Below are 12152 nucleotides of genomic sequence, written 5' to 3' on the forward strand. Positions count from 1 at the left end.
TAAATGGAGAAAACAAGTGCAGTACTAAAAGGTGCTCCCTGATGGCCTTTTGGAAGTATTGATGAGTTGAAATGGAAATTGGTGATGGTCACTGAATATATCAGAGACAGCATCTGAGGCTTCAGGAGCGAGGGACAGATTCTTCCACTCACCTCCCACTTCAACCAACAGCAACCCTAGCCTATAACACATGAAGCACAGATTAGCAAGAGGAGGTAGAGACAGAGGGGAGATGAGATGGGAGGTGATTCATGGGGAATCAATCAACAATTGAAAGTCATTTATGGCTATTTCCATTTTATTTCTATTGTCCACACAGACTGAAACGTCCTTTTTTCAGAATGAATAGAGATACTCACTAGCACTTCCATAATATGCTTTGAGGGCTCATGGCAGGCAAGCAAGAGTGCTGAGCATGTTGAATGATAAACGAGGGCTTCAGTTGTGCAGCAGCACATTACAGTACCCCAAGCATGTGATTGCACAATTGCCACAATTAGTTTACTCATTTTTATGAATTGTCCAGATGATGTCAAGATCAGCCCATTACATTCCATTATTTTATATGATTTACTCTTTTGTTTCTTCCAAACCTGATTTGTGGCGATTGCTCTTTCACTTAAAAATACAATTGCAGCTTCAGAGTATAGTCACAAGTCATTGAGGCTTCCCTTTAAAATCCTTCATAGAGACCAATGAGATGCTACTTGTTCTATCACTGGCTGGCCATTTTTCTCACAGCAGAAATATCAAACAAATCATATGTTGGGTGGAGTGAAAATAGAACAACTTTTTGTCTATATTTTGAGCATGCCAAATTATTGATCTTTTTAAAATATCATTTTATGGTGTTACTACAGTGATTAACAATATATTTAAATGTTAATGGTGATTATGGCTTGCTGCAAAATATAAAAGTATGTAAGCCTTCCTTCCCATAACTGCTGGTTTACTTATTTATTTTGCTGTGTAATGTTGCAATTGCCTCATGCTGACCTCATGGGGCTTTCAAGTCAAGAGATGTTCAAAGGTGATTTGCCATTGCCTTCCTTTGTATGGCAACATTAGACTTCCTTGGTGGTGTCCCATTCAAACCTTTCCACTCCTGATCCTAATTACAAGAAGAGTTGGTTTTTATACCTCACATTTTCTACTGTAAGGAGTCTCAAACCAACTTACAATTGCCTTCCCTCCCCCCTCCCCCATCACAACAGGCACCTTGTGAAGTAGGTGGGACTGAGAGAATTCTGAGAGAACTGAGCTAAGCCAAGGTCACCCAGCAGGCTTCATGTGGAGGAGTGGGGAATTAAACCTAGTTCTCTAGATTAGAGTCCGCTACTCATACATGGCAAGATCAGACAAATCTGGGCTACTCAGATCAGGATAACTGCTGATAATCAACCATTTGTTTATTCATGAATGCTGGGAGAGAAGAACAAGCTGAGAGTGAATAGGAAGTAATTATGTTAAGAACCAAAAATGAATTTTAAAATTCAGGAAGAACAGGACTTTGCTGAAGTAAATTTACTTCCTGTGGTAAGATCTCGCTCTTGGAGGCAGGTGTTGCCAGATTTTCAAGAGAAAGATAACACTATATTAATTGAGCTTGAAGCCCAGCATAGAAAAGGGATCCTTCAGCTATGCAAAAAGGTTTTGGTGTGGAACCGTTCTAACACTGCATCTCCAAAATGCACGTGTTCCAAAATTTGAACCGCTTGGAAATTTTAATTTGATGGCCTATTAAGAGGTCGGATTGTGTGGCAAAATGCCTTCTGATCCCTGAATTACTTTTAAGAGAACAGATTAATTAGCCTCCTGCTCCAATCATGACCCTCTGGAGTATTATGAGTGCCTTTACAGGAAGAAGAGAAGAGTGTGGATTTATACCCCCTTCCCCTTTCTCTCCTGTAAGGAGACTCAAAGGGGCTTACAGCCTCCTTTCCCTCCCCCCCATAACAAACACCCTGTGAGGTGGGTGGGGCTAAGATCTGTGACTCACCCAAAGAGCTGTGACTCCAAAGAGCTCTGACTCACCCAAGATCACCCAGCTGACGTATGTTGGAGTGCACAGGCTAATCTAGTTCCCCAGATAAACCTCCACGTTTCAAGTGGCAGAGCAGGGAATCAAACCCTGTTCTCCAGATTAGAATGCACCTGCTCTTTACCACTACGCCACTTCTGCTCTTAGCCTTAAAATTGCCTTCAAACTCCTATATCATGGTAAAAGCTTGATCCCCATTGCTATTAATTCTCTTCACATTATTAACCTTAGCTTGCTGGTAAGCTTTAAAATGTTGCTCGCAATTCATAATACACAGCATAAAGTGTGCATTAACCGACACAGATAATCTTCATCTATTAAAAACAAAATGTTGAGAGAAATTTTTATACTCAGGAACTCTAAGAAAAGCAGCTGCAAGTTTGCACTATGTGTAATGCAACTTTGAATAGCAATCTTGCCGTTCCAAACTAGCAGCTTCCAACAAAACATGTTATGATGGATTTGGAGAAGAACAAAATAGCCAAGCCAACCATGCTGGAAAGCAAATTTTTGCTGTGATCCAATGTCATCTTTCCCTGCACCTTTTCCAGTACTCTGTAAGAAATTGTGGTTATAGCAATAGCAAGTGTGGGTGGAACTGAAGCTTCAGTTATGAATGGTCCACAAGGTCTGTTGGTTATATAACAGTATCTCTACCTTTTTCCTTTAAAATCTTCCAAATGGTCTTTTTCTTCCCAGCCTCTTTTCAAATTATGTTTTACTCCCTGATCCCTTATACATTACTTGAGAACTTCACTAGATCCCTTAAGGAATGCTTCTCTCCATCTTTCTTCTTGACCAGTTCCCATCCAGTCTCACCCATTTGCAATCAAATCAAGAACTGGAATTTTGTATCTGCAAAGGTAGACTATCACAGGTTCCTGTCAGCACGGAGGAAGACAATAGTCATCCCGGCACAGCAACTTGCAAAGTGTGGTGTAGCTTTCTTGATTACACACAATATCTTTAATTACATTTGAACACAGAACTGGAATTCAATGCAGACGGGCAGTGCAATTAGGTCCCTCTTGATAAGTATCATATAAATTGTTCTTTCTCTTCTCCCTTGTTTCTGAATGATAGATTGCTTTCATTTTTTTATGAGATTGACATCATGCCATGTTTTTTTAGATTACATTGCCAGTAAGGTGCTGCACTGGCTAATGCTTGATACTGGATATAACATTTCTGCCCGGAAATATATTTATATAGTGATATTAGGGGGGAGGGGGAATCTAACATACCACTACCATAAAATAATGTTTGCAGACCTTTAAACAGAAAATGTCAGTTTACTATATTTGAGTTTTGCTGTTGTTTCTACTGCTGTCGTTGGCTTTGTTACCATGGATACCAGATACTTTGTTTTCCTTTTTGTTTATCTTTTTTTAAAAAAAAAACCTTACCTGGTTCATGTGGCAGAGCAAAATAATCTAAGAAAGCATTTGAGGGAAATATTTTGAAGAGGATTAAAGTCCTTTGTCATTTTGATGGCTTATAAATATACTTTAGATTGTCTCTGACTTAGATGCTACCCTATTCTAAATGCTATCAATAACATATACACTGCCCATTGAAAATCTAAGATAAACATTTCATCCCAGTAAATTTCATGTATTCTAAAGAAAGCCACAGAATCAACAGACTTTACAGCTGGAGCACCATCTAATGGATTTGCTTTGAAAGGTCTTTTAGAAGGTAAAAAAAAGATGTTTGACATACTTACCTTGTTTTTTAGGGATAGTCACTTCTGCCAGCAGTGAACTGACAAATCTCATTCTTCTAAAACCTAGTTCAATAAACCTCATAGTTAAAAATAAACCTCATAGTTAAAAAAATTGAACACCTATTTAATTTTTTCTACTTTATTTCTCAGTGGTATTCCCATAGCAGTCCTCTTCCCCCCGATCCTGATGTTAGGACCAAAAAAAATCAAGGAAATAAGCATAATAATATTTAAACAATAATAAAGACCAATAAACAGCAGAGAATCATTGATAAGCTTGTTCATCATAAAACAAAAGAGATATTAAGATCACGTTATATGCTAACCACACTTTTAAAAAGGAAAGCGCAGCCAAATAAAGCACCTCCTGCCCGGCTGTTCGCTTGCAATGGGATTTTTCAAAAGACATGCAAATAGTGTGATTCTCAAAATATCGGGAAATAACACGAGGCAGACTCGCTTTAGGGGAGGGATCCTTGTGAATTTCCTTCCCAAAACGGTTTTTAAACTGTCCTTAACCCATGTTTATAGGCCTGTGAGGAAGGGGCCTCTGTTTTACTTCAGTAATTGTCAGACCAGAAGCAGAGGGTGGTGTTTACGCCAGGTTTATCAGCCTGTCTGGGTTACAAGAAAGAGACTGAGGATGTTCTCTCAGTTTTCCAGCGACAGCAGGAAAGAACTATTTTTCTCTCTCTCTCATCGGAAGTTTCAACAGTAAATCAAATAGAATTCATGCTGGCAAATGTGTTTCTCTTTCACCCGTATGAGTTTTGATTCCTACGTGCTCCTGGCAGCAGCACAACCTAGCAACATATGCTGTTCCTATTTAGCCAAGGTTTAAGAAACCCGTTCCTTTCTTTCAACAGAAAGTCATAAAATACTGTTACTGAGTGCTGTCAAATGCCAAAACCTTCCCAGGGATCATCACTCAAAACCCTGCTACACCTTGTTAGTTTGCTATACTTCTCTTTCATTACTGTTGAAATTACATTGTGTCTGCCATAACAGAGTTGCTACCTCTGGCATTTATTTCACCAGGATAATGGGATTTCAGAAATACATCAAGATTTGTACAGATTATTACATTTTTGAACCATTATTTTTCCTTGAACATCAGAATAGCATTAGAGGCGTAGACCAATGTTTTCCTTGTTCCTGGAATCTTTCCCTGTCAGTAATTGGTTCCAGAGGCTTTAGAAGAAGACAGTAACACCATGGAATACTAGTATGACCTAGTCTCTGCAGTTCATATCTACTGGCCTAGGACCTAAGGCAGGGATTCCCAACCTTGTACCCATGGGCACCATAGTGTTCATGAATGCATTTCTTGGGGCTCACCAAGTGGGTCAGGTGGGGCTTTTGCCCAGAAAGGCTTCTGATAGGCCATTGGAGATTTGATTGGCTGTGCAGATTTTTAAAAGTGTTGATTTGGCAGCAGCTGCCACCACAATTCACTGTGTGAGTGAAGATAAGTTATAACCTTTTATAGCTGGCTCTACCTTCTGTGGCAGGCATTTTAGGGTTTCACCTACCACACTGTGTCAGAAACCCAAAGGTGCCTGCAAGCACAAAAAACTTGGAGACCCCAATCTCAGATTTTGAATCATGCTCTCTACAAGGCTGTGCATACTATGATCACTTTCATTCATTGTAGCTCATATATTTATATTTTAAGGAGCTTTACAGCTGAATCCTAAGTCCTGGACACTGGCTCAGCACCACTATAACTAGTTGGTATCCTATTCTTTCTCAGCAGAGCAAACAAATGCCAAAGAGGATTTGCATACAAAATGCTGAGAGCATCGCAACTGCACTGGAATCTATAGCAATGTTGCCCACACGCAACAGTCATGGAATGACAAGCCATAGAAGCCATTATACCAGTAATATATGGAATCAGCCAGTGATGTAGGTATAGATTTTTTATGGGGGGGTTGGGGGCGAGGCCACGCCCCCACCCACCCTGAGGGTGTGGCCACATCTCCCCAAGCCATGCCCATGGCCTCAGTGCTTATAAAAAACAGCTCTCCGAGGCAAGGGATGGCAGACTCCTGTGACCTGCCCCCCCCCTGCTGGGCTCCCCAGCTGGCAGCCGGCAGTCCCTTCTCTCTCCCCTCCAGGCAGAGGGGTAGCTAGGGAAAATGGAGCCCAGTGCAAATCTGAGGATTACGCACCCCTCCCCCACTATGGACGGCTGCTGTGACACTGGAATCCACCCCCAAACAGCATCACTTTCAATGGTGTTTAAATTAGGGAGCCCAGATTCTCCTTTTAAATCCATTTTAAAGGGAAAATCTGGGGTCCCCAGTAAAAATAACATTGAAAGTGATGGTGTTTTAGGGTGGATTCTCCCCCACCCTGAAACAGCATCACTTTCAACGTTTGAACTGGGGACCTCAGATTCTCACTTTAAATCCATGCCGAAGGGGGTGGATTTAAAAAGAGAATCTGGGGAAATTTGGCGGGTGCCTGCTGTCAGGGGTACAATTGTTAAGCTAGCAGCACCAAACTTTCAGAGTATCTTTAGGAGACTCTCCTAATGATACCACCCAGGTTTGGTGAAGTTTGTTTCAGAGGGTCCAAAGTTATGGACCCTCAAAGGTGTAGCCCCCATCTCCTATTAGCTCCCATTGGAAACAATGGGGGATGGAGGCACACCCTTTGCGAGTCCATAACTTTGGACCCCCTGAACCAACCTTCACCAAACCTGGGTGGTGTCAGCAGCAGACTATCCTGATGATACCACCTAGGTTTAGTGAAATTTGATTTAGGAGGTCCAAAGATATGGACCCTCAAAAGGGCAACCCCATCTACTATTAGCTCCCATTGGAAACAATGGGGCATAGGGGCACCCCTTTTGGGGATCCATAACTTTGGACCCCCTGAACGAAACCTCACCAAACTTGGCTGGTATCATCAGGAGTGTCACCTGACGATAGCCTGAAATTTTGGTGCTGTTAGCCTAAAAACTGCACCGCCTGCAGGCCAAAAACAAAAAAACACTTTAAAATGCAAAAATCCACAAATGCGGGGGCGGAGCTTCAGACATGCAATGGGGGGTTGAACCCGAGAACCCCCCTTACCTATGTCCCTGGAAGCAGCCAACTGACACACAACAATGTGAGAAAGCCTTTGAGCAAGCACCCACAGAATAAAACAAAAAAGGAGGATTGTGCCATGCCCAACTAGAGGTATCTAACTACCGTGTCTAACTAATTCTGTGTCTAAGTCCTGTGATGCCTGCAGAGTCTGCTTTTGCAAATATATACCCTCTGACAAGTGGACATGCAGGGAATAAAGCATGACCTCTTCAACCACATCATCTAGCCATCTCCACAGCTTCACTCTGGAAAAGAAATCCCCATGGAAAGTCCACAGCCTCTTTCAGGCCAATGACTGGGTAGACAGAACGATGCCCGTAGAAGAAGCTTTTTGCAAGCCAGGGGGGAACACAAACAGCAGAAGACTCAAACGGCATTTCTATTACTTGCCAAAAGCTCATTAGCGGGCATTAAGTCCCTGATTCAAGCCCTGCATGTGGCTAACTAAAAGACAGGAGTCCCAGGCATAGCAGTAGTGAATAGATCACTCATGCTGATTGGCTCTTTCAAGCTCTAGTCATTTTGTTTAGTGCCTTCCCATGCAGTCATCTTTGCTTACTGCTACCTGCTAGGATTAATCTCAGAAGCCCTTATTTTACATCTCCTCTCCCAGTTATGATAGTTTATCTTATACCCTGTGTTGATTGGGGGATTGTGAACTTTGCGGAGCCTAGCGTAACTGTATAGACCTCATAAAGTTATATTGAATAGACTGAAGGACCCTCTCAATCCCACACCACCCAAATGATGCTGAGGTTAGTAACAAACAGGGGGTATCAAGTGGCTATTGGCTTGGATTAATTCAGCCTGTCATCTGTTTTCCAGTGCAAATAAGCTCTTTATAATTTTTTAAAATTCTTTGTTAGTCATGTCAATATTGCGTGACAATGACATTGTCGATTTGAAGATGACATTAATGTATGACAGTGGCGTTAGCACATAGTGCCTGACTTTTATTCAAATTGTTTTTTAAAGAAACAACATGAGTCTTGCCCTGCCATAATCCTGTTCTATTTCATTTCTTTCCAAAGTAGATAAAATCTTAAAATAACTTTATCTTGTTGAATTAGATCACAGGTATCAAATTGCACTATATTGCAATAGCGCACAATATCTTGATTTCTGAAGACAATGATTCTTATTACCTAACTTATTTCTTAATCTTGTCAAGACTTTCACAGTAGTAACATTTGCTGAATTTATATCTGCCTTTCCCCATGTAAATTCAAGGCAGCTTACAAAAAATTAAATAATAAAAATAAATAAAATCCAACATAAAATATAAATAATGAGGTCATCCCTCTGGAAATTGGCACCCTGGGCACCATGCTGAAAACACTGGGGCAACACTTAAAACATCTTCAAATCGACAAAATTAACATCTGTTAGATTCAGCAGGCAGCCCTTTTGGGATCCGTGGGAATACTACACTGATACATTACAACTTCCTAGGCCTCTGGGTGGGGCTCGAATTTTAACGAAAGGCCAATAACCAACTAAAGAACTGGCAGCTGTGAAATCAACCACAAAAGCATGCCTTCATTAAAATCTGTTTGGTTAAGAGCTAAGTATCAGTTTGGATTTTTCCTCATATCTATTTAAACTATGTTCCTTCCCACCCAGTTCTTTGTAAGACTATCATTTCACGTACTCTGTTTTCCCTTTGAAAATGGCAGCTGCATCCTTATGTCCAAAAGTTTAACTTTAAAAAAATCTTGGCAGTGTCATTTATGGTTTATATTGAGTCTGCTGGAACAATGTGGCTTTACAACACTTAACATACAGTTGACATACAAATAATGGTTGTACTTGTTACGATAACACTGGTGCCCTAGGAACATTATTTTTGCCAGTGGAAGGCTGGAGTTCGCATACGTATTTCTTGAAAATTCTGGAAGTTACTGGATGTTACAATCAAGTCATTAATTTTATAACATCTCATGGTCAGTACATTCTCATAAGTTGCATCAAAGTTCCTCTGGGAATATGGTGCAAATGCTACATGCTTTGTTCACTTTCCAAATTATTTTTCATTGATGACGCACATGGACCATTAACTCTTGTGTTATATAAACTGTGATTGTACTATGTAAGAATTATCCTTCCTAGTAAACATTTGCTGTCTGTATCATTGTGCAAAGATGTTTTTCCATTTAGCTTCCTTCAGAATAGACATAAATCCTTTTCACATGGTACATGCTCACTGCAAGAAGATAGTGGGAGATGTAGGATCTCTCCTGGCCCTGTCCTCAATCTCCATATATTCAAAGATCAAAAAAGAGCTATAAAGATCCAATTAGAACCAGAGATCAGAACAGCTTCATACCAGTCACAGCTATTTCTAACTAGAAGCCACACGTTCTCTTTTTCTCTTTTTCTTCTCAAAAGCACACCCTGGTATGAAAGCACAAATGAATATTTATTTTGTTAAAAAATAAACTGCTGCTGTGTTTGCTGTTACTGTATTGCTCAGAGGTTGTAGGTAAGATGAGAATTGTGCTGATAAGAAGATAAAGCAAAAAAAACAAACCTATCCATACACCATGTAGAGTGCGTTTTTACTGCGAAGACATAAAAATTGTTTTTTTTTTCAACAAATCAATTCCTGGAAAAATCTGGAGTGTAATGGGAAAGGAATAGGAGAACAGCAGATCAAGGACAGCATCATCTGGAACAGGGGTAGGGAACCTGCGGCTCTCCAGATGTTCAGGAACTACAATTCCCATCAGCCCCTTCCAGCATGGCCAATTGGCCATGCTGACAGAGGCTGATGGGAATTGTAGTTCCTGAACATCTGGAGAGCCGCAGGTTCCCTACCCCTGATCTGGAATAATCATTATAACTGTGTAAAGGAATGAAGGTGATTGGGCAACTAATACTGAACCATCCAGTGACCAACTTGCCATCCAAATGGGAAAATAGGATGGAGAGGATGTCAAATTCAGCATCTTTCACAGCCACCTATCCTTTTAGACACTAAAATCTTACTCTAATAGCCAGTATCATACTTTAATAGCCAGTTATAATTACATAGAGATTTCTAACGTAGGTATAAAATTATATATAAGTGTGCCAGCTAGTCACATAATATGCCTATCATGTATTTAGATACACATCCAATCTGCATTTACTTATGATTATTATGATTAACCTTTCACTCTGCAAGTTGAATGAGGATCAGCAAGCTTTTGTACTCTGAGATGTTGTGCTGTGTTCATCTGACTATACCAAAACATTTAAGTTATAAAATATAATTGCTCAATTAGATACAAGCCAGCGTGATTAATTGGCTTGGCCTCCCAATTAAATTATTGGACCACAAAATTTTACATTAATTTAGATTTAAAACACAGTTAACCACTTGTAGTAAAAATAGTGTCACTTCTAACAATATTAATTAAGAGAAATTTTGCAACAGTTCCCCCCGCCCCTCAGCTATTTATTTTAAGCAAAGGATGCAATTTTGGCTGGAAAAAAAGGTTGCCAAAAAGCCTGGCAATTAGCAGTGGTTCAGAGAGGATTGGGGGTGCTGCTGGATGATGGCATGATGTCACTTTCAGGAAAAATGCAGAAATAATGTCCTGCCTCTCTAGGAAAACCATGAAGTTTCCAAAAATTCCCAGAGTGGACTATTGTCACTCTGGGTTTCCCCTCAAAGTGACATCATACCATTGTCCCAGTGGTGATTTTTAAAAATATATTTTTTCTCCTGATAGACACAGGAGTGGTGCTGGGAAATGAAAGCTGTGGCAAGGGGGATCCCTTCCTCATCCTCAGCAGAAAACTAACAACTGTAAGATAAAGGATTGTCTACACTAATCATATATCTATATTGTTTAATCCACGTCCAATAGCGATCAGATAAAATATAACTTACATTATGGTAGATGTTTTGTGTAATTCGGTTCATCGGTGCAGGGGAAGTGTGGGGGAGAGAGACCTGCTGCAGGTTTGCAGATTCATCATATTAGTTAGGGCAGAGACTGGATATCCCAATCATGATATGCCTCTCAAGCCCTGCTTCCTGTGCCCCCATCTTCAAAAGTGAGACAGGTTATGATTAGAGATAGGGCATTGTCTGTGGTGACTCTCACCTCTGGAATGCCTTCTCCCTTGAGGCTTGCCTGACACCTACTTTATTTTCTTTTAGGTACCTTTTTAGTTTGGAGTTTCTGCGTCATTAAATATCAAGAAGATTCACATGCACTTTATGTACTATTGATGACGACAGCTTTGGTTATTTATGACATGTATCATAATCAAAGCATATTACTCTTATCCACCAATAACTGGGTATTGGAGGCTTAGTTTATTGTTACAGCATTGCCATAAAATAACTGGGTATTGGAGGCTTAGTTTGTTGTTATAGCATTGCCTTAATCTATAACATATTATTGAAATACTTTCAGCATGCCATCATCACCACCAGCCCCCCCCTCCGCCCCACCGAAGAGGCTTCTTGCTGCTGCTTACCTGAATGGCAGGACAGGATAATGTGCTGATGTCACTTTCTGTGCACCTGAGAATGATGTAGTGGGTCACCAAGCTAGGGGTACCCTGTCATTTGGGCAAAACTCTGTGCTTAAAGTGGGCAAGCTGATGTCATTTCGAGCTGCACAGGGAGTGATGTGAGTCCACCACTAGCAACATTGCTGGCAAGGGCACCTAACACAACTCAAGTTGCTTCCCCCCCCCCTTTCATTTAGTCCCCTTTTCATTTTTTCCCTTTTTCATTTTTTCCCCTTTCTCATTTAGTCTACAAGTTTAATTGAGATCGGCAATCCTTCTCAGAGCTTAGAGAATGTATGTCGTTGGGCCTACCTACAGCAGAAGCCTGATACTGGACATGCTGAATATCACGATCATGCTATTTTTCTCACAAGGCAGGATTTTGGCCCCGCTGGAATGCAAGGTAAGTTTTGTATGGAGCAGAACCTATTATAAAACGTTATCAGTACTAGATCAAGCTATATTAGGCTGCATTTCATAGACATTTTATAAATTATACAGCAACAAAACTATATTTGCCGTCAAGCCTCTCAGAGCCCTCTCTCCTACCTCCTCCTGCTTCTCTTTCATCCTGGATTTCTCATTCACCTGTGACCGTTTCACAGAACATTTTATGGCTCCAATCTAACATTTTGTGAAGCATTGCCTTAAATCAGAGGTCTCCAAAGTGGTTGATATTTACCCCTAGGGGTCGATGGGACTATCCAAGGGGTCAATAAATGCCTAGGGGTCAAATGGGAGTCAACAAACACTGGGGGCGATTATGAACTTTTGG

The 12152-nt window shown here is 40.6% G+C and overlaps 1 protein-coding gene across 1 annotated transcript in view; it reads left to right on the forward strand.

Moving 5' to 3' along the window:
* The window catches only part of ADAMTS2 (ADAM metallopeptidase with thrombospondin type 1 motif 2), a 322378-nt gene that overhangs the window by 240586 nt on the left and 69640 nt on the right, over nt 1-12152 (forward strand). The window contains exon 6 of the mRNA XM_048490772.1: nt 11624-11780. Coding sequence (XP_048346729.1) covers nt 11624-11780 — 157 coding nt within the window. The remainder of the gene's footprint in view (nt 1-11623; nt 11781-12152) is intronic.

Source organism: Sphaerodactylus townsendi, linkage group LG03, assembly GCF_021028975.2.
Source record: "Sphaerodactylus townsendi isolate TG3544 linkage group LG03, MPM_Stown_v2.3, whole genome shotgun sequence".
NCBI classification, from domain to species: domain Eukaryota; kingdom Metazoa; phylum Chordata; class Lepidosauria; order Squamata; family Sphaerodactylidae; genus Sphaerodactylus; species Sphaerodactylus townsendi.